General features: G+C 42.1%; 2 protein-coding genes across 5 annotated transcripts in view; one reads left to right on the forward strand and one right to left on the reverse strand.

Moving 5' to 3' along the window:
• Nucleotides 1-46: 46 nt before the first annotated feature.
• Nucleotides 47-16,465, forward strand: NIF3L1 (NGG1 interacting factor 3 like 1). Of its 3 annotated transcripts, none has more exons than XM_066345241.1 (7): nt 47-111; nt 3,646-4,106; nt 4,975-5,137; nt 9,487-9,613; nt 11,640-11,778; nt 13,825-13,908; nt 16,053-16,465. In XM_066345241.1, the coding sequence occupies exons 2-7, from the start codon at nt 3,671-3,673 to the stop codon at nt 16,235-16,237; spliced, it is 1,134 nt and encodes a 377-aa protein (XP_066201338.1). In that variant the 5' UTR covers nt 47-111; nt 3,646-3,670; the 3' UTR covers nt 16,238-16,465. The 3 variants fall into 3 exon arrangements, with proteins under 3 accessions (XP_066201338.1, XP_066201341.1, XP_066201340.1); XM_066345244.1 differs by lacking the exon at nt 47-111 and adding an exon at nt 116-159; XM_066345243.1 differs by lacking the exon at nt 47-111 and adding an exon at nt 118-355.
• A 3,184-nt stretch (nt 16,466-19,649) lies between these two features.
• Nucleotides 19,650-26,460, reverse strand: part of ORC2 (origin recognition complex subunit 2) — a 57,005-nt gene continuing 50,194 nt past the window's right edge. Inside the window, exon 19 of one of the 2 annotated variants that reach the window (XM_066346127.1) lies at nt 19,650-24,591. In XM_066346127.1, the coding sequence (XP_066202224.1) occupies nt 24,508-24,591 (84 nt within the window). In that variant the 3' untranslated portion in view covers nt 19,650-24,507. The remainder of the gene's footprint in view (nt 24,592-26,460) is intronic. The other variant, XM_066346126.1, reaches the window with a different exon arrangement.

Genomic DNA, 26,460 nt, shown 5'->3' on the forward strand with positions numbered 1-26,460 from the left:
AATGGGACGGACCACTTCCGCCTGGCTCCCTTACCCAGTCTGTTCCCACAACAGTTTTGAGTTTCCGCGCGGGACCGGAAGTGTAGCGCGAAGAGGACTCACCCGGATCTGGTGAGCTCTGGGCGATTTAAATCAGCGCGGTCAAAGCTTAGGACCGCGGTAGGTGGTGGTTTGTGCAGGCTGAGATTTGTGCAGCCGTGGCTGTTATCCGAGTGCTGCAGCAGATGGAGGCGGGAGAGGAGACAGGCGCAGAAAATTTGCTTGAGATCACAGGACTCTAGTCCTCAGTCAAGGGTTTACGGGTCGTGCCACCTGGGCTCTTCATTATCCTGGAAAAGTCCTGAATGTAGATGAGGTAAGGTAAGATGGTGCAGTTTGCAGGTTGTAAAGTGGGACCAACTAATGTTACTTAATAGCACAGTGCTGACTAGGTTAGGTATTGTCCACAGCTTTATGTTTAAATCTTGAGACTACATTCTGAGCTGGGCACTTCCATTCTTCAGAGGTGGAAACTGCAGAGGTTAAGTAATTTGTTACAGAGCTGTGATTCCGGCGGGAAAGGGTCAATATGGTTTTAGAGTCGGTGCTCTTATCCAGCATGCTATGCCGCCTTCCATTGTCGTTAATGGTGGCACCAAGCGATCCAGCTTTGCCGTTTCTTAATCTGAAATGAGGGTTGTTCTGTTATTGCCAAGGGTTCTTTCAAATGTAACAATAGGTAACTCAAGTATAGATGGCCCACTAGAGCTTAACTTTCGCGCCTGCATGGATGGAAGAGTCTGGATAGTGGAGTCTGCAGAGTGGGAAGTGATGTAAGGACATTAGATCTTCCAGGACCCTAGGCTTCTAGTGGTTAATGGAGGCTCCACATCACTTCAAGTCATATATTGAATAAGTACTCACATCTCATATTAAATATTTTTGCTGTAGGAATGTTTTAGAAGTTGCTTTTGAAATTATTGAGTTATGAATATTTTAATTAAATTTACAATTGAATACACGTTTTCTTGTCAATTATTGTGCATACTATGAAATGCTTTTCTTCCAAAACAAAAGTGTTCGTGGACACTAAATTTAAGAATGAAGTTGACAGTGTTATCTTTTGTATTGGATATAGCTGTCTAGAAGCCTTCCAGACTCAGGGCACACTCCCACCTCTTTTTTTTTTTTTTTTTTTTTTTAAGTGAGAGACAGGGACAGACAGGAGGGGAGAGAATTGAGAAGCATTAACTCATAGTTGCAGCACTTTAGTTCATTGATTGCTTTCTCATGTGCCTTGGTGGTGGTGGGGGTGGTGGTGGGGGTGTTCCAACCCAGCAACCTTGGGCTTCAAGCTAGCGACCATGGCGGCATGTCTATGATCCCACTCTCAAGCCAGCCACGCCATGCTCAGGACAGCAACCCCACGCTCAAGCCAGCAGCCTTGGGGTTTTGAACCTGGGTCCTCTGCTTAATAGGCGAATGCTCTATCCACTGCACCACTGCCAGGTAAGGCTCCCAGCTCTTCTTGAGCCTGGCCTTCCCGTAGCAGGTGTTGGTCAGGGGCAGCAGCTCTGCCTTGACCCTGCCCATTTGGAGTGATGCAAATGGCCTGGTCCGTGGGCCATTTGATACCGGTCCGCAGAGAAAGAATAAATAACTTACATTATTTCCGTTTTATTTATATTTAAGTCTGAACAATGTTTTATTTTTTTTAAATGACCAGATTCCCTCTGTTACATCCGTCTAAGACTCGCTCTTGACGCTTGTCTCGGTCACGTGATACATTTATCTGTCCCACCCTAAAGGCCAGTCCGTGAAAATATTTTCTGACATTAAACCAGTCTGTAGCCCAAAAAAGGTCGGGGACCACTGTTATAAGTAACTTAACTATTGCCTAACTAGGCGGTGGCACAGTGGATAGAGCATCGGACTGGGATGCAGAGGACCCAGGTTCGAGACCCCGAGGTCGCCAGCTTGATCACAGGCTTATCTGGCTTGAGCAAAAAGCTCACCAGCTTGGACCCAAGGTCGCTGGCTCGAGCAAGGGGTTACTTCGATTTGCTGAAGACCCACGGTCAAGGCACATATGAGAAAGCAATCAATGAACTACTAAGGTGTCACAGCAAAAAGCTGATGATTGATGCTTCTTATCTCCCTCCGTTCCTGTCTGTCTGTCTCTATCTATCCCTCTCTCTAACTCTCTCTCTGTCCCTGTAAAAAGATAAATAAATTAGTCACTTAACTATTTTTATATATTATTGTTACTTTTTGATAAATACTTTTTAATGCCAATATATACCACCCTAACTCTAAATTCTGCTGTGATAGAGAAGGGGGACTGTTCTGTGCAGTAATCCTTTAGTACTGGACTATGTTGATGATACTAAGATATATAAAAGATAGTTTCTCAGGCCCTGGCCGCTTGGCTCAGTGGTGGAGCATTGGCCTGGCGTGTGGAAGTCCCGGGTTCGATTCCCGGCCAGAGCACACAGGAGAAGCACCCATTTGCTTCTCCACCCTTCCCCCTCTCCTTCCTCTCTGTCTCTCTCTTCCCCTCCCGCAGCCGAGGCTTCATTGGAGCAAGGTTGGCCTGGGTGCTGAGAACGGCTCCATGGCCTCTGCCTCAGGTGCTAGAATGGCTCCAGTTGCAACAAAGCAACGCCCCAGATGGGCAGAGCATCGCCCCCTGGTGGGCATGCCAGGTGGATCCTGGTTGGGCCCATGCGGAAGTCTATCTGCCTCCCTGCTTCTCACTTCAGAAAAATACAAAAAAATAAAAAAATAAAAATAAGAGATAGTTTCTGTTTTCTGGTAGCATTAACATACTGAGGAGTCAGACAAACAGGAATATAGCATATTTCCCCATGTAAAAGATGCACTTTTTTCCAAAAAATTTCAGGTCTAAAACTCGGTACTTCTTATACAGTGGTTGTAGATTTTTCTACTTGCATTTTTAGCTTTTTTGCGCTTGTTTTTTGCGTTCATTGTTGAAGACAGTGATTCATCAGACACAGATGAGGACAAGCTAATGGATGGGAGTTTTGACAGTGATAAGGAGTTGAATGAATTTTATGATGAATAAAATGAGTTCAATAACTTTATGTAATACATTTTTTTTTGAAATTTCAGGCCTCAAAATTAAGGTGAGTCTTGTACATGGGCATGTCTTATATGTGGGAGCGCCTTATTCATGGGGAAATTTGGTAATAGACTACTAGGGCAGAAGGGGGTGGGGCAGGTCAGAGGGAGACACTGGAAAGGACAAGTCAAGAAAAGTTTTATTTAGGAAGTTGAGGGGGACTTGGAAGGAAGGCTAATATTTGGGGAAATAAAGAAGGCAGAAGGGTGGTTGAAACAGGGACGGGGAGAATAAGAACAAGGGGCTGGAGAGGAGGGGGTGAACATTTGTGCATTATGTACCAGGCTTGTGCCAGGTGACTTACACGTATTAATCCATTCGCTCCTCCGATGGCCTGTGAGGTAGGTTATAGTGTTTTATAGATGAAGAAACAAGCCCAGAGAGGTTCAATGACTTACTTACCTAAGATACCTGTGCTGGTAAGTGGTAGAGCGGGTATGTGTGACTGCAGCTCTTCTGCTCATGTTTTGCAAAGGTTTGGGCCTAAAGTATATGTGTACCAATTTCTGTATTTTTTACTTCAGGTGTTCAGTTTTACCTGATTTCTGTATGTTGTCATCTCGTGTACGCCTGGTCCCTACAACAGTCCGGCTAGTTCATTCCTTGATCCACAGTCCCTCCCATTCCTTCATGGATCTGAAGACTCTCCTTTCCTCCTTGAATGACTTTGCATCCCTTTCATTTGCTGAGAGTTGGGACAATGTTGGATTACTAGTGGAACCAAGTCCACCACACACTGTAAACACACTCTTCCTGACCAATGATTTGACCGAAGAAGTAATGGAGGAGGCGCTGCAAAAGAAGGCTGATTTCATTCTCTCCTACCATCCCCCTATTTTCCAACCCATGAAGCGTGTAACCTGGAACACCTGGAAGGAGCGCCTGGTGGTCCGAGCTCTGGAGAACAGAGTTGCAGTTTACTCTCCTCACACAGCCTATGATGCTGCACCCCAGGGAGTCAACAGCTGGCTGGCTAAAGGGCTTGGTGAGAAGCCTCTTGTTCTCTCCCGTTTCATATTCTCCCTATAAATGCTTTGAAATTTTAGAATGTCTTTCAATAGAGTTTTAACTGCTTTAGGGGTGGGACTATTATTCTATGTTTACATAGTATATTTTAAATATAATGTTGCTGAAATTTGGCAATTAAATTGCATTTGAAAAATAAAACTTTTAATATTGATGAGTAAGGAGAGCATAGGAAATCATTGCTAGGCTGAGCTTTGTGAGTCCTTACTCATGCAGCCTAGTACCTACCCCCGAGGCACTCCAGAAATGCTTGTCAAATTGAATGGAAAGCTCAGGTTTCCCCAGAATAAACTTAATTTGTCACTCAAATTAAGTCAGAGTTTTTATGAGGGAATCCAGCATATGTGTTTTAGCTTTCTTGTTAGTAAGTTGTTTTAGTTTACTCACTCATTTTGGGCTGAAGCTTTTATGAGGCTACAATTTGGATTGATGTGGTCAAGTACATATGAACATTTGCACCCGGAATCATAAGTTTACATGAGTAAATTCAATAAGCAATCACAATTTTATCTATCATCTAAAAACTCATGCATCAGTCTTTCTTGTCCAAATTTTTGTAATATTTAAGGGTCTTCTGAAAAAAAAAATGGAGTCTTCTGGAAAGTAATTCTAAAACTCAATTGGATTTTTTATGTCCGTATTAAATCCCTCATTTTGAGGTGCTGTTCAATGTACATGTAAGGGATATGTATATGTGTGTATAGTATGTAAGCATCTGAGAATGAATTTTTTAAAAAAGATACTAATTTCTTACACGTTTTTCCCATCAGTTTATCTTTTTAATTAAAAACACACACAAACTCCTTTTTTCTATACTTTTTTTCTAGGCATTTGCACCTCCAGGCCCATCCATCCTTCCAGAGCACCCAACCACCCAGGAGAGGGAACGCACAGAGTAGAGTTTAATATTTCCCGCACCCAAGATGTGGACAAAGTCATTTCTACAGTGCAAGGGATTTCAGATGTTTCTGTCACTTCTTTTTCTGCTAGGTACAATATATGTGTCTCTTTTATTGTTGTATATTTATTTGTAAGGATCTTCCATACAGATTCTATAATCCTGCCATTTAGGTTTGAAACAAATTGTTCTCAGATTGGGTTTACAAAGCAACACACTTCTCATTTGAGTTCTAGTGGAGGAGAACCTAGGAGGTTTTCGAAACAATAAAAATGATAGTAACAGCCCTGGCCGGTTGGCTCAGCGGTAGAGCGTCGGCCTGGCGTGCGGGGGACCCGGGTTCGATTCCCGGCCAGGGCACATAGGAGAGGCGCCCATTTGCTTCTCCACCCCCCCACCCCCCTCCTTCCTCTCTGTCTCTCTCTTCCCCTCCCGCAGCCAAGGCTCCATTGGAGCAAAGATGGCCCGGGCGCTGAGGATGGCTCCTTGGCCTCTGCCCCAGGCGCTGAGTGGCTCTGGTTGCGGCAGAGCATCGCCCCCTGGTGGGTAGAGCCTCGGCCCTGGTGGGCGTGCCGGGTGGATCCCAGTCAGGCGCATGCGGGAGTCTGTCTGACTGTCTCTCCCCGTTTCCAGCTTCAGAAAAAAAAAAAAAAATGATAGTAACACTCTTTCCTGTAAGTGTATAGTTCCTGTGGGAGGGACTGTACTGTACGTTTTTTTGTTTGTTTTTTTGTATTTTTCTGAAGCTGGAAACGGGGAGAGACAGTCAGACAGACTCCCGCATGCGCCCGACCGGGATCCACCCGGCACGCTCTACCCCCCAGGGGGCGATGCTCTGCCCCTCCGGGGCGTCGCTCTGCCTCGACCAGAGCCACTCTAACGCCTGGGGCAGAGGCCAAGGAGCCATCCCCAGCGCCCGGGCCATCTTTGCTCCAATGGAGCCTCAGCTGCGGGAGGGGAAGAGAGAGACAGAGAGGAAGGAGAGGGGTAGTGGAGAAGCAAATGGACAGTTCTCCTATGTGCCCTGGCCGGGAATCGAACCTGGGTCCCCCGCACGCCAGGCCGACGCTCTACCGCTGAGCCAACTGGCCAGGGCCACTGTACGTTTTATGTACAGTATTTCTCACCCTCCTGGTAATGGGGAAAGTAGCGGTTTTTATTTTAGGGTACAAGTGTACCATGGAGATACTGTGAGTTTGGTTCTACACAAGCATAATAAAGTGAGTATAGTAATAAAACAAGCTGTAATCGTTTTGCTGGTAGAGGGTCTTGCCTTCAGTTTATAAAAAAAATGCAATACCTATGAAGCTAAATATAATGATGTATGTCTGTATATAGATAATCCCTGGTGATAAACTGATAACAGGTTTACTTTGATCAGTTCCCAGCAAAATCAGTGATCCCCCAAGCCCCTTAAAGGAAAATTACATTAAGGCGCCTTTTATAAGGTCAATCATTTATTTAGGACAGATATCAAAATGTTGCCTCATAAGAGATTTTCTTTTAGGTTCATTTATCCTATAAAAGATAAGTTATACAAAGCTATAAATAAACAAAGCTAGGATTTGTTTATTTTAAATGTTTTATTGATTAGAAAGAGAGGAAGGGTGAGAGAGAGACAGGAACATTGATCTGTTCCTGTATGTGCCCTGACCGGGGATCGAACTAGTAACTTATGCACTTTGGGATGATGCTCTAACCAACCAAGCTATCCAGCCTGGGCACAAAGCTAGGATTAAATAATTGTTTAAAAACAAAAATAAATATAATGACCTTTTAATAAAATGGAAGTCTGTATCAGGCTATACCAAAAAATGACCACTTTGATGAGTGATTTAAGTATACATATCTTTTTTTTTTTTTTTTTTACAGGGACAGAGAGAGAGTCAGAGAGAGGGGTAGACAGGGACAGACAGACAGGAATGGAGAGAGATGAGAAGCATCAATCATCAGTTTTTTCTTGCGAGACCTTAGTTGTTCATTGATTGCTTTCTCATATGTGCCTTGACCACGGGCCTTCAGCTGACCGAGTAACCCCTTGCTCGAGCCAGCGACCTTGGGTCCAAGCTGGTGAGCTTTTGCTCAAACCAGATGAGCCTGCCCTTAAGCTGGCGACCTTGGGGTCTCGAACCTGGGTCCTTCGCATCCCAGTCCGACACTCTATCCACTGCGCCACCGCCTGGTCAGGCAAGTGTAGATATCTTATAGAAAAATCATTACAAATGTCTTCTAACAGTATTGAGGAATTTCAAGAATCTCAAGAAAAATGCTTTATAGGACTTTGCAGAGATTCTGGTTATGGATGTCTTTTACCATGCTGAAATACTGTGTAAATATACAAGAAAAATAAACAAGTAAAGCATGAAAAATTCAAAGAATACAAAAGTTGTCCTTGTCTCTTCTACTGAACCCGAGTATCTTCAGCTTAGGTTGTCTCTTTCCCTGCTTTCAGAGAGGTGGATATCTTTCTAAACATATAGAGCCATGAAGAAATGTATAGTTTTGTTTTATTCATTGTTCTCTTAATTAAATGGTATGATGTGTTTGCCTTTTTACTAATAAAATGTCTTAGAGATCTTTCCATGTAGGTATATATCTTTTTTTTTTGACTGCTAAAGTAATGTTTCTTGTTATGGATGTACGGTAGATTCTCTAAGCAGTCCTCCTAACTGATGGACTTTTTTTTTAAACTGATGCACATTTAGTTTGGTTCTCGTTTTACCATACTACAGATAATATCTGGGTTTTACCATTAGTCAGGGCCCAGGTATTATTTTTGCTTTTTAGAGAGACAGGAAGGGAAAGAGATGAGAAGCATCTACTCATAAGTTGCGTCACTTTAGTTGTTCATTGCTTGCTTCTCATACGTGCCATGACCGAAGGGTCTCAAACCAAGCCAGTGACCCCTTGCTCAAGCTGGCAACCTTAGGCTTCAAGCCTGCAACTTTTGGGCTTAAGCCAGTGACCATCCAGCAATCATGTCAATGATTCCACGCTCAAGCTCACAGCTTATGAAGCCGGATAAGCTGTGCTCAGCCTGGTGACCTTGGGGTTTTGAACCCGGGACCTCAGCATTCCAGGTCAATACTCCTATCCACTGCACCACCACTGGTCAGACTGCTATTTCTTTTCAAAGCTCTGCAGATGATTCTGATATTGACAACCACACTTCCAGATTATATTTTAAGGTGCCTTTTAGTTCTAGAATTCTATCTTTAGAGTTTATGGTAAAATAAAAAACTTTCTTGATGCCAATATTTTTGGAGAGGCTTTACTTCTCAGATGTGTGATTCAAGGACTCCCTGGATCCTTGTTAGTGGGGTACTTACGGAAAATGCTGATTTTGGCTTCATCCTTGATCTTAGTAATTAGAATGGGGTTTGCCTGGGAATCTGTCCACTGAGTGCTTCTTTGCATGATGTTTCAAAATTAACTTCTCTAGGGCTTTGAAAGAATTCAGTTTGCCCCAACCTATTCCTAGATGTTGTTTCACTGGATCTGTAAAAGGGTCCAGCAGCTCTCATTTTAGGAGATGATGCACAGCAGATTAAGAACAGTCAGAACAGTGATTTCAAAGTGAGGTCCTTGGACCAGCAATGTCAGTGTCACGGGGAACTTGTTAGAAAAGTCAGTTCTCAGATCCCACCTGGACCTGCTGAATCAGAAACGGGGTAGGGCCCCAGTTCTCAGATCCCACCTGGACCTGCTGAGTCAGAACCGGGGTAGGGCCCCAGTTCTCAGATCCCACCTGGACCTACTGAGTCAGAACCGGGGTAGGGCCCCAGTTCTCAGATCCCACCTGGACCTGCTGAGTCAGAACCAGGGTAGGGCCCCAGTTCTCAGATCCCACTTGGACCTGCTGAGTCAGAACCGGGGTAGGGCCCCAGTTCTCAGATCCCACCTGGACCTGCTGAGTCAGAACCGGGGTAGGGCCCCAGTTCTCAGATCCCACCTGGACCTGCTGAGTCAGAAACAGGGTAGGGCCCCAGTTCTCAGATCCCACCTGGACCTGCTGAGTCAGAACCGGGGTAGGGCCCCAGTTCTCAGATCCCACCTGGACCTGCTGAGTCAGAACCAGGGTAGGGCCCCAGTTCTCAGATCCCACCTGGACCTACTGAGTCAGAACCGGGGTAGGGCCCCAGTTCTCAGATCCCACCTGGACCTGCTGAGTCAGAACCGGGGTAGGGCCCCAGTTCTCAGATCCCACCTGGACCTGCTGAGTCAGAACCGGGGCAGGGCCCAGGGATCTGATTAAATAGTCCCAGGGTGAGTGTGGTGCATGCTAAAGTTTGAGTGTCACTGTTCTAGAAAATAACTTGATTTAGGATTAAATCCTAAATTCCATATAAATATATCTTTTATAGGAGGTTGTAAACTATAGATTATTCAAAATACATTTTGTTTATATTTAACCAAAACCTGTGTGTGACTTATTTTTCAGGACCAATGGTGAGGAACAAACACGGATCAGCCTGAATTGCAGTCAGCAGGCGTTGATGCAGGTGGTGGCTTTTCTTTCTCAGAACAGGCAACTTTATCAGAAGACTGAAATCCTGTCACTGGAGAAGGTAATAAGAAGGATTGCTGAGCTTTTTTGTTTGGCGGATTTCATTTGTTAATTGTTAAGTCAATAGGCTCCTGTTACCTAAACAAGCACAAAGTGATGATGAGGGCGTCACATTCCCTGGTAAGTATATTCAGAAATGGAGACATCCTGGCAATAGAAAAATGTTGGTCCTTGTCTTAGTCCATTTGGGCTGCTAGCAGTATACCATAGACTGGGTAACTTACGTACAAACAAATTTATTTCCTCCAGTTCTGGAGGCTGGAAGTGCAAGATCATGACACTGGCAGATTGGGGTGGTGTCTGGTGCGGGCCCACTCCTGGGTCCCAGCGGTGCCTTCTCTCTGTGTCCTCACGTGGCAGACAGGGTCAGGGATCTCTGGGGTCTCATAATGAGCCAGTTCCATTTGTGTGGGTTCTACCCTCCTGACTTGAGAACCTGCCCAAGTCTCCACCTCCTAAAACATTTGGGAGTTAGATTTTCAACATGAATTTTGAGGTGGGTGGGAGACAGAAACATTCAGACCGTAGCAGTGTTCTTGAGGTTTAGAGACTCAAGTCACAGGGTTATAGGTTTGGTGTCTTATTTTGTACCCTCTGCCTGGACCATTTTATTCACTCCTTTAACTTGACAGTCACTTTTATGTTTCCTATGTCTTTACTTTCTGGCTCAGTATGCTTTCTTGAGTTGAAAAATAAAAAAACATACCATTTCCAATTAGTTTCTAGACTTTTTCCAATTACGGATCCTAGAAGTTTTTTTTTTTTTAATTTTTTTTAATTTATTTATTCATTTTTAGAGAGGAGAGAAAGATAGAGAGAGAGAGAGAGAGAGAGAGAGATGAGAGACAGAGAGAGAGAAGGGGGGGAGGAGCTGGAAGCATCAACTCCCATATGTGCCTTGACCAGGCAAGCCCTGGGTTTTGAACCGGCGACCTCAGCACTTCCAGGTCGACGCTTTATCCCACTGCGCCACCACAGGTCAGGCGAGAAGTATTTTTTTTTTTATTTAATTTTTTTAAATATATTTCTTGAGTTTAGAGAGATAGTAAGGGAGAGAGAAAAAAACACTGATTTGTGGTTCCACTTATTTATGCATTCATTGGTTGATTCTTGTATGTGCCCTGAAAAGGGAATCGAACCAACTGAACTACCCAGCCAGAGCTCATAAGTGTTTCAAATGCAGTAAATATACACAAAGATTATCCCCACACCATCCCTTTAAATACTACTTTTCTTTCTTTCTGTTTCATTGGTAGCATCATCATCTACTTTATTTTCCAAGTTTCTACAACTCTCTCTGCCCCTGTAAATCTAAGCCCTGCTAATTCTGTCCCCAAATCTATAAAAGGTTTCTCCCCTCTATTTACTTCACCACCACAGAAGTTGAAGACTCTCATCTCTCCTCAGGATGTGAGTGGTCCCCTGAGTGAGCACCTACAGGAGGTCATCCAGGCACAGTGTACAAAGCCCTTCCTGACTGGCGTGTCTCCAGCTCTGGCCCCGCCTCTCGCTCTGCACCGCAGCCACGCCGTCTGCTTTGGGATTGCCCTCGGTGTGCTCTCTCACACCTTGACACCTTTGTACATGTCTCTATTGAGAATGCTTCCCCACCTGTCCTCCCATCTCTTTCCTTCTACACAGCACTTGATGGCACTCCTTATAACTCCTTTTTGGTCTGTCTGCGAGATTCAAGTCCTTATAAAACATTCGATTCTACTTCCTCCAAATACCTCCTCCTACATCATTTATTTTGTCATTCCTTGGTGCTCTCATGAAAAAGTAGTACCTACCTTGTATTTAAATACTTGTATTGTGATAATTTATTTAAGCATCTGCCTTCACAGGAGACTGTGGGCTCCTATAAGTCAAAGGCTATTTTTGTTAGATTGGTACCCTCTGGTACAAATGTTAGCCTAGAGCTGGCAGTAGTGAGCTCATAGTGTGCATGTTATATTTGCTGTTTGTTCTATAGGTTTGTTTTCTAGGACTGATGATGGATAGTTTTTCTAACTTCTGTTTCTCTTCAGCCTCTGCTTCTGCACACTGGAATGGGACGGTTATGCACACTGGATGAATCTGTCTCCTTGGCAACCATGATTGAACGAATCAAAAGGCACCTAAAACTATCTCATGTTCGCCTTGCTCTTGGGGTAGGGAGGACCTTAGGTAAATATGTCTCCTTTATTTGTCCAGTGTACATACTGTTACCATTGGCAAAAGTTGAATCTCTTCATTCATTGTATTACTGTAAGTGAAAGAAAATGTGTTAGCAGTCATGGGAGATAACTGACAGGTTTACATATTGGGTCATTGGCTTCAACAAGATTTATTTCTCCTAGAAATGTTTACCTGAAACCTATGTACTCCTGTTGATCAGTGTCACCCTGTTAAAGTTAATTTTCTAAAAAAGAAGATTTAGCCCTGGCCAGTTGGCTCAGTGGTAGAGCATTGGTTCAGCATATGGAAATCCCGAGTTCAGTTCCTGGTCAGGGCACATAGGAGAAGCGACCATCTGCTTCTCCACCCTTCCCACTCCGTCTCCCTCTCTCCCTCTCCCCCCACTGCTATGGCTCAATTGGTTCTAGCAAAGTTGACTCCAATTGCTGAGGATGGCTCCATGGCCTCACCTCAGGCGCTAAGATAAAATAGCTCAGTTGCTGTGCAACAGAGCAGTGGCCCCAGATGAGCAGAGCATCACCCTGTAGAGGGCTTGCCAGGTGAATACCAGCCGAGGTGCATGCGGGAATTTGTCTGTCTCCCTGCCTCTCACTTAATTAAAAAAAAGATTTCTTTCTCCTTCACACTCTGTTCATCAAATTAGCAGGGCAAGTATGCCCATTGGATGCTGCAGCAGGAGATTTTGAGTCTTAGACCAACATTCTAGCCTAGAAATGAACTTCTATATAACTCATAGTCCAGAGTTAATTACGTTGCCCAATCTAACTCAGATTGGGCATGAAGTGCAGTCCTACCACATGCCAGGAAGAGAGCTGGGAATTTGGGAATTATAACTGCTTCAATTACCATACAAACCCTTGCATCTTACAATACTGGTGAAATTTTTTATAGTGAGGTGCTACTAAGTGAAGTGATCCACTGCAGTTTCTGAGTCTGGAAGGCACCGTCTTTTCTTTTGGCTTTTCCCAGTACTTTTGGGCACAGAAGGAATGAACAGAACATTTGTCAGACCTCTGCAGTTTGCCTGGCACTGTGCTGAGTGTCTTAAGTATGAGATTCCATTGCAGAGGAGTCCAGAGGTTGTGAATTTGGATTCTGAATGCCTTGGGTTCAAATTTTTCTGTCCCATTTGCTGCATGACTGTGACAGGTTATTTAATCCCTTTGTGTCCTGGTAGCCACATCGGTAAAAACTGTACTAATAATAAAAGCTAACTCATTGAGGTAGAAAGTATAATCCATGTGACAGGGCACAGTGACTGCTGTACATTAAGGGTGGTAAATGCTAGCTATTAGGTCTGTGGTCCCATTGCGTCAGTGAAAACATTGAGGTTCAGAGAGAGAACTACTTATCCAGAAGTCCACAGTTAGATCACATAACTCATGGGAGTTAATTTCCAAAGAAAATAGATGACAGCGGTAGGATTTGACTTTGGATTCAACTCCAAAGCCCCTCTTTTGAAATAACACTATTGTGTGATCACTATTGAAGCTATTACACATTACACACTATTACACATCTCTGAAAGCTATGTGTAAAATATTTAGTTTTGCTTGAAAGTTTGTTATTTCACTCTTCAGAGAATTCTCTTTTAAAGTAAATAGGATATTTTAAAACGTGTCAACTCCATTTGTAGCATTCCTATAACTAGCCCTCTTAGTTCCTCTGCTTCCTCCTCTGAGAACAGAGATAGTATCTGCCTACCTCTCCCTGTTGCCTAGGGACCCAGGTGAGGCTACTTTTCCTGGTGGTATTGCAGTCAAGTCTAGAGCTGTGCCTGATACTGGCTTGTGCAGCCTTGTGTGTCCAAAGAAGTAATAACCCTGTCTTGGGTTAACTATGCAATACCAAAGAATAATGCTTGTCAACATGAGGACATGTTTTGTTGTTTTTTTAAATTCAGTAAGCAAAATTCATATACTGGTGATGAGACCAGGAGTGAAATCTGCATTACATTTGGGATTCTTGGTACAAATTATGTTAAAATGAAGGGGAATTGTAAAATATTGGTGTCTTGTTTCCTTTATCTTGAAGAGTCCCCAGTCAAAGTTGTGGCTCTGTGCGCTGGTTCTGGGAGCGGTGTTCTGCAGGGGGCAGAGGCCGACCTGTACCTCACAGGTGAGATAGCTTCCGGATATTTCTTCTACCTTGTGCGTGCGCACGTGTGTGTATGTATGTGTATCCTTTCCCAATCTTGGTTTATTTTATTTACTTATTTTAAGTGAGAGAGGGAGACAGAGATAGGAAGGGAGGGAGATAAGCATCAACTTATAGTTGCATTACTTTAGTTCATTGATTGCTTTCTCAAACATGCCATGACCAGGAGACTCCATCTGAGCCAGTGACCCCTAACTCAAGCCAGCAAACCTGGGCTCAAGCAGCGACCTTGGGCTTCAAATCAGCAACCATGGGGTCATGTCTATGATCCCACACTCAGGTCAGTGACCCTGCGCTCAAGCTGGTGACCTTGGGGTTTTGAACCTGGGTCCTCAGAATCCCAGGTCGACACTCGATCCACTGTGCCACTGTGTGGTCAGGCGCGTTTCTTTTACTGGTTAATATCCAGTCCATGATCCCACATTGCATCTGGAATACAGTGTGTCCGTAAAGTCATAGTACACTTTTGACCGGTCACAGGAAAGCAACAAAAGACAATAGAAATGTGAAATCTGCACCAAATAAAAGGAAAACTCTCCTAGTTTCATACCTATTCAGTGCAGTTCGATGTGGGCTCTCGCACAGATTTTTTAGGGCTCCTTAGGTAGCTATCCCGTATAGCCTCAACAGACTCGTCACTGACTGATGACCTACCAGAACGGGGTTTCTCCACCACACTGCCGGTTTCCTTCAACTGCTTATCCCACCCAGTAATGTTATTCCTATGTGGTGGTGCTTCATTATAAACGTGCCAATATTCGTATTGCACTTTGGTCACGGATTCGAATTTAGTGAGCCACAGAACACACTGAAGTTTCTTCTGTACCGTCCACATCTTGACTGGCATGGCTGTGGGCTGCTCCGCTGTGTACATGGTGTTACATCATCATCTGTGCATGCGCACATGCTGCCACATCATCCTACAGAAACTGGGAGGGTTTTCCTTTTATTTGGTGCAGATTTCACATTTCTATTGTCTTTTGTTGCTTTCCTGTGACCGGTCAAAAGTACACCATGACTTTTTGGACACACTGTATATATATTTAAAAATTAACTTTTTATGAACAAGCCAAATTGTGCACAAAATATATTTACTCTTAAATTAGAAGTCATCAGATTCACAGATGTTTTTTACAATTCAAAACATTTGAGTTTTCTCATGCTCTTTCACAAAAGATGAGTTCTCCCAGCAGTAAGTAACAGAATTTCTAGGAATTCTGCTCAAGTCAAAGGAAAATATCTTTTTTAATTTAGAAATAATGTGAAGCTCATTTCACCCATAGGAATTAGACTAGTGTTGATGCTGAAAATTGTGGTTCTCACAAAACAAGGAATTTTCTGGGAAGTATACCTAGGATTTCTTGAAGTATTTGTTATTTAATACATAAGAAACTTTATTCCTGACCAGATAGTGGTGCAGTAATAGAATATTGGCCTGGGACACTGAGGTCCTAGGTTTGAAACACTGAGGTCACCAGCTTCAGTGCAGGCTCATCTGGCTTGAGTGCAGACTCACCAGCTTGAGCGCAGGGTTGCCGGCTTGAGTGTGGGATCATAAACATGACCCCATGGTTGCTGGCTTGAGCCCAAAGATCACTGGCTTGAGCAAAGGTCACTTGCTTGAGCAAGGGGTCACTGGCTCAGCCGAAGTCCCAACCCCAAACACCCCCCCCCCTTGTCAAGGCACATATGAGAAAGATGAGAAAGTAATCAATGAACTAAGGTGGTGATGCAACCATGAGCTGATGCTTCTCATCTCTCTCCCTTCCTGTCTGTCCCTCTCTCTTTCACTAAAAAAACCTTTCTGAAAGGCCTGTGTTACTTAGCAGGTCATTTATTTTATTGTGGAAACAATATGAGTGGGTGTCCTTACAGGTCTTGCTCTGGCAGTCTTAGATATTGTTGGATATGCTAATTTGGAAACTTAAGATGGAAGACATGTAAAAAACCTGTACATACATTTTTAGATTTATATGTGAGGTTCTGTATTAATTAGTATTAATTTGCTTTGTACAGAATGCAGATCTAGTCTTTGTGCTGCTGTGGTTCAGCATTCCACAGACTGTGTCTAATATTTAAATATTTGCTCTTTCCTTTGCTGGCAGGTGAGATGTCCCATCATAATGTTTTAGATGCTGCCTCCCAAGGAATAAATGTCATCCTCTGTGAACATAGCAACACTGAACGAGGTTTTCTTTCTGATCTTCGAGATATGCTGAGTGCTCACTTGGAGAATAAGATTAATATTATCCGGTCAGAAACAGACAGGGACCCTCTTCAGGTGGTTTAATACATACAGGAACAGAATGACAATCTACAAATCATTTGCTCCTAATTTGATTGCATAACATGAATCAGTGGAGTTTGTTTCCTTCTGGAAGAATGTCTTAGAAAGTACATTGTCATTTCTTATTGTTAATCTGCTTAAAATGTTCTGTAATTTTTAAGGCAAAGACTGTAACTGTCATTAAAGAATATTCATTATAAAAGCAAATTAAAGAATATGTTATAAACACTAGGCAAGATTAACTAAAATTTGTTTAACATCCTTGGGAAGTAGGTCAGGTAATCCCTCTAGCTTAAGTTTAATTTAACTGGGGAACAATTTTTTTTTTCATTTTCTGTTGCATGAGGTTTTAGAACTGTTTCTATATATTTCTGCATCACTGATTCCAAATCTGAAATCAGTTTTTTGGTGTATGTTCTAGTTTTTATGCAATTTTAATTTCTTTTTGTTACAGTTAATGACTGTATTGCATTGATTTTTAAGTTGGAGTTAAAGGGCAATGACTCTTGGATTGAACATAACCACAGGGCAATTAATGTTTTACAAACATCACTTTTACATAATTGTAGTTGTTTTTAAATTTAAAAAATTATCTGATAAAAACACCCTTATTTTGTTTTAAGATTGAATCATGGCTTCTTCGAGTAGGCGTAAATGTAAGAATAGTCCTGGCACCTTCTGTTATATATGTGGCTGTTATATACTTCAACGTCAAAGGCACAATATTTCATCATTTCTCACACGTGCATAGATTGCTGATTTTCAAGTTCCCCTTGGTGATCAAGACAAGAATTGGGCTCCTCATAAAAAAGGCATATCATCGCATACCCTAATATTTCTTCAGCAATACGACCTATCCCACACTGAGACACTCCCGGTTCCAGTTTTCAATGGTTTTATTTCTTCTAAGGACGAAGAAAGTGAACATGGTGATCAAGTGTATTTTGATAAGATGCTTGAAAAAATGGTTGTAGAATCTGAAGGGTCTTCTTCTGATGAAAAGCAGTCATTAACCCGTCAGCAGTTTAGCCAACATGAATTGAATGACTTAGTAAGAGATTTGGGTCTATCAAAGAAAGCAGTTGAGTTATTAACCTCCAGGCTTCAAGAAAAGGATGTACTTCACCAGTCAGCTAAAGTAATCCCATTACAGGAAGCATGAACAAATTTTTGTGGACTTTTTTCCAAAGACAAACACTTTTTTTCCTGTCATGATATCAGCAGTCTTCTCAGCCAGCTAGGTGTTACCACTTACAGTCCAACAGAATGGCGGCTATTTCTTGACAGCTCTAAATGGAATCTAAAATGTGTTCTCCTACACAACGGTAATGTTTATGCAGCAGTTGCAATTGGTTATTCAACTCATCTGCGAGATTATAATGACAAAAATTGTCCTCAACTTTTTGAAGTATGAAGAGCATAACTGGATCATTTGTGTGGTTTTTTTTTTTGTTTTTTTTTTTGGTATTTTCCAAAGTTGGAAACGGGGAAGCAGTCAGACAGACTCCTGCATGCGCCCGACCAGGATCCACCAGGCACGCCCACCAGGGGGCGATACTCTGCCTATCTGGGGCATCGCTCTCTTGCAACCAGAGCCATTCTAGCGCCTGAGGCAGAGGCCATGGAGCCATCCTCAGCGCCTGGGCCAACTTTGCTCCAATGGAGCCTTGGCTGCGGGAGGGGGAGGGGTGGAGAAGCAGATGGGCACTTCTCCTGTGTGCCCTGGCCGGGAGTCGAACCTGGGACTCCTGCATGCCAGGCTGACGCTCTACCACTGAGCCAAATGGCCAGGGCCTGTGTGGATCTTAATATGGTAAATTTCCTGCTAGGATAACAGAGGTTTCATGAAGTATCCTTGCTTTCCATGTTTGTGGGACAGCCGAGCTTGGGAGAAACACTGGACACAGAAGGAGTGGCCGAAACGTGAAGCTCTGGAAGTAGGGATGCAAAATATTGTTTATGAACCTGTAGTTAATCGAGACAGGATCATTTTTCCCCCTCTTCACATCAAAGTTGGCTTAATGAAGCAGTTTGTTCAGGATTTGAATAAAGAAAGTGAATGCTTTCAACATATTAGATATTTCTGCTCTTCCTGCCTTGTCTTTCGAGAAAATAAAAGTAGGTGTATTTGGTGGACCTCAAATTCGAACCCTCATACATGATGAATAATTTGCCAGGAAGATGAATAAGGAGGAGAAAGCAGCATGGCAGTCTTGTGGCAGTTACAAAGAACTTCCTTGGCAACAAAACAGAAAACTGAACCGGTTCAAAGGATGCCGTTGGCTTTCTGTGACATTGAGTGTAACATTAGCGTTAAGATTCACTTCCTGAACAGTCACCTCGATAAGTTTCCTGAAAATCTTGGAGCTGTTAGTGATGAGCAGACTACTGCTGGAGCATCAAACGAGACTGTCCTCAACAAGTACACAAACACAAGAGCTACAAACGCAAATTTTTGCCTGAATAGAATTTAAGTAAGTTTTGTGCAAATCTTATGATTAAAATAAGTGTTTTAATATGTTCTATTTTGAAATTGTAGACAAATTCTGAAGCAATCATATCTTAGTGTATTAGTATATTTACTGCATTATATAATTATATTTTCACAAAGATGATGCCCAAGACATTCTACTTCATTATGTTAAACTAAATGTTGAAAATTTTACCATAAGATGAAAACCTAAAATCTTGAATTGCAAAAAAAACAACAACTGTAGCTTACAGAGAAAAACTTATGTCAGATTTGAGATCAGCATACTCCAATTAGGTAAGAACAAGTGTTTTTGTTGATGCAACAAAAGTTTTGTTCCCCAGTGTATGTGTGTGTGTCTATAATTATGTCATTCTAATAATAGATCTCTGCCCATGGTTAGGTTTTTTGTTTTTGGGTTGTTTTGTTTTGTTTTTTTGAGAGAAAGAAATAGAGATGGGAAGGGAAGAGATGAGAAGCATCAACTCATGGTTACATCACTTTAGTTGTTCGTTGATTGTTTCTCATATGTGCCTTGACGGGGCGGGGCGGGGGGCTCAAGCTGAGCCAGTGATCCCTTGCTAAAACCAGAGGCCTTGTGGTCATGCTGATCTCTCACTCAAGGCAACCCTGAGCTCAAGCCGATGAGCCCAAGGTTAGGCCAGTGACCTAGGAGTCTTGAACCTGGGACCTCAGTATTCCAAACTGACACTCTATCCACTGTGCCACCTGCCCATGGTGAGTTTTAGAATATACTTTGAAGACTTAGAATTGGAACATTTATTTCTAGGCAGTATCCTCTAGGTGATAAGGTCTATGTATTCTTGTTTCTAGATTCCTAATCTCTAAATTCAGAATCAGGATGAGGTTATTTTTTTTCTTAATATATATGATCATTATTTATATAACTTTATTATTTTTAGGTAACTCACCTGTAATTTTATTGGTAATATGTAAAGATGATTAGCGTTCAAATAATAATAGTAATTATTTATACAGTACCGTATTAATTTTGTGCTAAGTATTCTACTAGGTGCTTCATAAACACTTTCAATCCCTTATAGTTGTTATTCCCAATTTTACAGACTAGCAAACTGAGTCATCTCATCTCCTAGAATGTAAGAAAACGTTCTGAACAATGCTGCTGGCTTCACATTTGAATTAGCTGGAAAAAAATGTCAACTTCTAAAAGGTTTTTTTTTTGCAGTACCTATTGTTCATTTGTTATACTAGATTTCCCATTTTATAAGCAAACCTCTTATTTATGGGAAGATGTTCAGGGTTTCAGAATGTCTGCTGTATATTTTCTGATTCTGAGGGGCAGAATTCCCTTGCTGTCCAGATGACATGCACTTGCAGCTGCAGGGCACTGTGCAGGGAGGGGTACTCTACTCCAGTGTTAGCTACTTCCACTAACGGATGAGTCTTCCCTGTTGTACTCTATAGTAATCTAGGCTCTGACCCTTTTTTTTTGCCTTTATCAGGTATTTGGCGTTAATGCTTTTGCTGCCTAACACTGTTAATTGGCTTTTCACATTTTTGTTTTTGTGCAGAGTCAGAGAGAGGGACAGATAGGCAGGAATGGAGATGAGAAGCATCAATCATCAGTTTTTCGTTGTGATACCTTAGTTGTTCATTGATTGCTTTCTCATATGTGCCTTGACCGTGGGCCTTCAGCAAACTAAGTAACCCCTTGCTTGAGCCAGTGATCTTGGGTCCAAGCTGGTGAGCCTTGCTCAAACCAGATGAGCCCGCGCTCAAGCTGGTGACTTCGGGGTCTCGAACCTGGGCCCTCCGCATCCCAGTCCAACACGCTACCCACTGTGCAACCACCCAGTCAGACGCTTTCCACATTTTTTACTGTCTTCCAGTTAGATTGTAAGCTCCTTAGTCAGGTGGCTATCTTGTTTCTCCTACATTCCTCATGTACCTACATAGTAGAGGCTCTACATGTATTTTGGTTTTGAAAAATAATACTGTTCAAATATGACCCAACGTATACATTTAGTGTTCTTTACGGATTTTTCTGGAACAAATCTACATTCTTTGTATAAGGAGTTTCTGCTAGCCCAGTGGTCGGCAAACTCATTAGTCAACAGAGCCAAATATCAACAGTACAACAATTGAAATTTCTTTCGAGAGCCAAACTTTTTAAACTTAAACTATATAGGCAGGTACATTCCTTATCGAGGTAGCGCCCACACATGCTATTTTGTGGAAGAGCCACACTCAAGGGGCTAAAGAGCTACATGTGGCTCGCAAGCCACGGTTTGCCAACCAGGGTGCTAGCCCAATAAACTTTTGTTTTTGGTATCAGAACTCATCAGCTGGCTCTGTTCCAGGCTCGGGATTATCCTGTGAGAACTGAACTTTGTCAACAAAATTTGGATCATACTTCTGACTTTTCTCCAAAACATCATCCATGATGCTCTTCCTTCTGGCAAGTTTCTTGTCGTCTACTAGAGTTTGTTTAGGTCTTCCTCAGGATCAATGGTTTCCCATCAGATTTGTTCCCTTGTTTCTGCCAAACTCTGCCTGAACAAGTAACCTCGTAAAAAGCTGAATAACTTCTGTCTCAGGGACACTTGTTCCAGGTACCTCTTCAATTGTTCAGCAGCTGTGGCAATCGGAAAACTTAGAAAAGTTTCAGACAGGCATGATGCATGAGCTGGTGACCTTTCCCCTTCATTTCATCCTCATCGGTTAAGGGAACAGCTGGAGGCTGGAACCTAATTCCACATTTCTTGGCAGTGCACATCCTTCTCACATACACTTCAGGGTAAATCAGAGGAAATCTGATGAAAATGCGTTAGTCACATGACTTCCTTGAAGTAGAGGTGGAGGCCATCAGCTGCGGGGCTGGCTCACAAAGCAAGTGTGCTGGCGTCGGGATTGGGCTGGGGACCCACCTAAAAGTCTTTTTTAGTAATTATTTTTTAAAGTTAAGCAAAATCTGTTAACCATCTCCCAAACTCACTGACCTTGTATATGAATGTTCATATATTAAAATGACAAACATGATGCTAAGAATTAGCATTTTCTGGAGTATCACAGGAACTGATCACCTCATAAGGAAGTCATGCCACGTTTGTACAGTGTAAACGTCTGTTTTACAACATCTGTACCTTTTCTTGGCTTATTTACTATTTTATTGAGTAGCTGTAAAAATCTTTCAAGGTTTCAGGTCTGTTCAGTGTTGCCAGAAGCAAGTAACAGCAAAAATTGAAGCCTTAGCAGTCAAACGCTAACTGATAGAGCTTAAGGAACATTGATGTTGCTGAAACAAGTAATGAAGAGCATAGAATTCTACCAAAATCTTCACCAGATCTGTAAGATAGATTCAAATAATTTTTGAGGAACTTCCAAGATGTTTTTAGTAAAAAACAAAACAACTGATGCTATAAATAAGGAGTGATTCTATCCAAATTGGCTTTTTATTAACAGTAAAGACTATTGACACAAACTGCTTGCAAATTGTATAGGCACAAAAATTATAAAAATAAACTAGTATATATTTAAGGACAAATGTCAAGTTCACACATTAGGTCATTAAAAAATTTGTATACCTTTTTAATACTACGTTATAAACTAGATATATTAAGGGGGAAAAAAGCAAGGTGCAAACCAGCAAGTATCATGTTCTACCGTTTGTTTTTAAAAGGAAAAAATAGACAACCCTTATATATGCATAAACTACCTCTAGATTATTCTCACTGGTTGCTTAAGGGACTGGATCAAAGAATGGAAAAGAAACCACTTTTCAGCCCTGGCCGGTTGGCTCAGCGGTAGAGCGTCGGCCTGGTATGCAGGAGTCCCGGGTTCGATTCCCAGCCAGGGCACACAGGAGAAGCACCCATCTGCTTCTCCACCCCTCCCCCTCTCCTTCTTCTCTGTCTCTCTCTTCCCCTCCCACAGCCAAGGCTCCACTGGAGCAAACGTGGCCCGGACGCTGAGGATGGCTCTGTGGCCTCTGCCTCAGGCACTAGAATAGCTCTGGATGTGACAGAGCGACCCCCCAGAGGGGCAGAGCATCGCCCCCTGGTGGGCATGCCCGGGTGGATCCCGGCAGGGTGCATGCAGGAGTCTGTCTGACTGCCTCCCCATTTCCAGCTTCGGAAAAATGGAAAAAACAAACAAACCACTTTTCATTGATTATAACTTTGGTGTAATTTAAAAATTTTTTGTCAATCATGTATAAATTCTTAAATATTTTGATTAGTAATTATATTTAAAATTAAACCCTTAATACACGGATTTAACATAATATTACCATATTTCCACATGTATAAGATGTACCCTTTTCCAAAAATGTTGGGGTCTAAAAATTGGGTGTGTCTTATACAGTGGTTGCTGCATTTTAAAAGCCATAGATGGAACTGAGGACAAGGCAATATAATGAACACAGTGATTCCTCATCAGGCACAGATGAGGACAAGATAATGGATGGGAGTTTTGACAGTGATGAGAAGTTGTATAAATTTTATGATGAATAAAACTTGAGCTCAATAACTTTATGTAATAATTTTTTTTTTCAAATATAGAGCCCCCAAATTAAGGTGCATCTTATACATGGGAATGTCTTATACATGGGGAAATATGGTATATGCCACAAAGAAATGATCTCAAAATTCTGGAAAAATAATTCTGAGCATTTTTGGAAATATTTTCATGAAAGACATTTACAAGATAAAAAATGAGTTCAAATGCTGATGCAGTACATACTTTATTACAGTGAATATATTAATAAAGAATTTCATTTCCAAGAATGAAGTATTTCATGGAGTATTGTGACGACTAAGCTGACTACAGTGACCAAGGTTAATATTGTGTAAATATTTAGGAGGCTTGAAATTGTCACTGTAAGAAAAAATTTTAAATGTCTTAGATATATATAACAGAGAAATCAAGATTAATCTAAAGTCAGCTATTAATATGCTACTCACCTGCATACTGTTCAAGATAAGAAAAATCAGATGGTACACAAGAATAAAATTTTATTTTCTGTTGTCTTGAAAATAATGACTAATATGTAATTCAGAAGTGTATTTCTCTAGCCTGGTTTCTCACCTGGATCATAAAGGTGATGGCACAAATGTTAACTGTTCAGAATATCATGTTTTATTATTTTTCATGTGATTTCTAGGCGGGGTATATATGCCATATACTTGTTATGCTTTTCCCACTATTGCAACTGAATAGTGTCATTCCTTTCCCCCGCTCCCTTTCCGTAATGTGGACTAAATCTGAAAGGAGAAAGCTGGATCACCTACTTTCCCCCAGTTTTACAACTTTTGTTAAGCCATTTCAGAAACAGTAAGAGGTAAGCTGCCTTCTCCATTTCACTTACCAGTTCTGACATACAGAACAAATAAAGCAGATTTTATGGTACCAGTGTTTTTGTCCTTACACACTCTGCAACAAGCACTTTTGCAAACAGTCAGCTCCAGGAGTGTTAAAAGGCCCTCAAAAAATTAGGAGTAATATCATTTCTGGTATAAAAGAATTCAAATACATCCAGTTCCAAATAGTCCCTGAGCACACTGTTTATTCCAGCAAGAATCTCCAGAGAGGTAATGAACGAAAGGCACATTTTCTCCAACTTGAGGACCAATGAATAGCAGTACTACAGATGGTACACCAGCCAGACTAATCACGATTCTAATTCCCCCCTCCCGATTTTAAATCCTGTACAATGGGAAAGAGGTCTGATGGTGGATGTAAACACAATACTTTAGACTGCAGGAGTGGCAGCTGGAGTACAACCACCTTCCACAGAATATCAAGAGTAAAATAAAGGGTAACTTCAAGACTCGTCCTCTTCTTCCAGGAAATCAGTCAATGTTCCATTGTCAATAGGAATTAATAAATATTCCACTCCATCAGTTCCCTAAAAGATGTAAGAATACCCTGAATGTCAGTCATTTGTAAGGGATAGATTTGAATCTTATCATATGTATGGATTTAATTTATATAAATATGGAAGCATAAAGTTAAAGGAAAATGCCACACATCTCTACTTAAATGCCTGGTCAAGGCACATATGGGAGTTGATGCTTCCTGCTCCTCCCCCCTTCTCTCTCCCTGCTCTCTAAAATGAATTAAAAAACAAAACTGCCTGACCTGTGGTGGCGCAGTGGATAAAGCGTCGACCTGCAATGCTGAGGTTGCCGGTTCAAAACCCTGGGCTTGCCTGGTCAAGGCACATATGGGAGTTGATGCTTCCTGCTCCTTCCCCTGTTCTCTCTATCTCTTTCCCCTCTCTCTCTCACCAATAAAAATGGATAAATAAAATCTTAAAAAAGCCTGACCAGGTGGTGGCGCAGTGGATAGAGCGTCGGACTGGGATGTGGAAGGACCCAGGTTCGAGACCCCGAGGTCGCCAGCTTGAGCGCGGGCTCATCTGGCTTGAGCAAAGAGCTCACCAGCTTGGACCCAGGGTCGCTGGCTCCACAGGGGGTTACTCGGTCTGCTGAAGGCCCACGGTCAAGGCACATGTGAGAAAGCAATCAATGAACAACTAAGAAGTCGCAACGTGCAACGAGAAACTGATGATTGATGCTTCTCATCTCTCTCCGTTCCTGTCTGTCTGTCCCTATCTCTGCCTCTGTAGTAAAAAAAAAAAAAAATAAAAATAAAAAAAAAAACAAAAACCTTTCTTGCCTGACCTGTGGTGGCGCAGTGGATAAAGCCTCGACCTGGAACACTGAGGTCGCTGGTTTGAAATCCTGGGCTTGCCTAGTCAAGGCACATATGGGAGTTGATGCTTCCTGCTCTTCCCCCTTTCTCTTTCTCTCTGTCTCTCTCTCTCTCTCTCTCCCTCCCTCCTCTCTAAAATGAATAAAAATTTAAAAAAAGAAAAAAAAAAACAACCCATCACTGGACTCATTCTTTTCCAACTGTCACCTAACCTGCACATTTCCAGATGTCTAGTCTTATCACAGTGGTCTCCACTTCCTCATTTCCCTCTAAACCCAGTCACACTGCCACCATTATCGAGTCACCAAGAGCTTTTTCAACCTTTTTCACCTCATGGCACACAAAAACTACTAAAATTCTGTGGCACATCAAAATTCATATTTTTTGCCAATCTGATTTAAAAAAGTATAACTTTGATTCATTCATACAAAACAGCTATTGTGTTGGCAGTTATCATTTTTTAATTTGACAATCTTTTTTTCTTAAAGCATTCTTTTTTCCTTAAAGCATGCTTTTTCTCAGTCTGGTTTTCCTGACTCTGGCTGTTTCTCTCACCTTGCAGGCTTATCTTTTACTTGGCCATTAAGTGTCACACCTCTGGGCTTAGTTCCTGGCTCTCTAATCTCACTACCCCTTCTCTCTAGGTAGCTGCACCAATGCTTGGTTTCAATTACACACTAAGTATGTAGGGATCACAACCTTCTATCTCTAGCCCAGATCTTTCCTCTGGTCTCTCATCCCAGGAATCCAACTCCCTAGTTGATATCTCCACATGAAATCTCAAAGGAACCTCAAACAAAGTAAGTTCAAACATACTAAGACCATGAACTTAGGATGTTCCCCCCAATTGTTATTCTTCCATTTTCTCATCCAGTGATCCCACCATCTCTCTAGTTATCCAAGGCAGAAACCAGGAATTACTTCTGACACTTTCCCAAGACTATCCCATCTATCATCAATCCTTGTTAATCTTGCCTCCTAAGTGTATCCCGAATCCAGCCCCTTTTTCCTGTTCGCCATCCTCTCACCCAGACTGCGACCACCCTCCTTGCTGATCTCT

The sequence above is a fragment of the Saccopteryx leptura genome, chromosome 7 (assembly GCF_036850995.1).
Source record: "Saccopteryx leptura isolate mSacLep1 chromosome 7, mSacLep1_pri_phased_curated, whole genome shotgun sequence".
NCBI lineage: Eukaryota > Metazoa > Chordata > Mammalia > Chiroptera > Emballonuridae > Saccopteryx > Saccopteryx leptura.

What these genes read in the sequence shown, in the direction of transcription:
- NIF3L1 (XM_066345243.1), top strand. An exon ending in TGGGGTAGGGAGGACCTTAG is followed by an intron (nt 11,779 to 13,824) that starts GTAAATATGTCT and finishes TTTATCTTGAAG; the next exon opens with AGTCCCCAGTCAAAGTTGTG. An exon ending in GGCCGACCTGTACCTCACAG is followed by an intron (nt 13,909 to 16,052) that starts GTGAGATAGCTT and finishes CTTTGCTGGCAG; the next exon opens with GTGAGATGTCCCATCATAAT.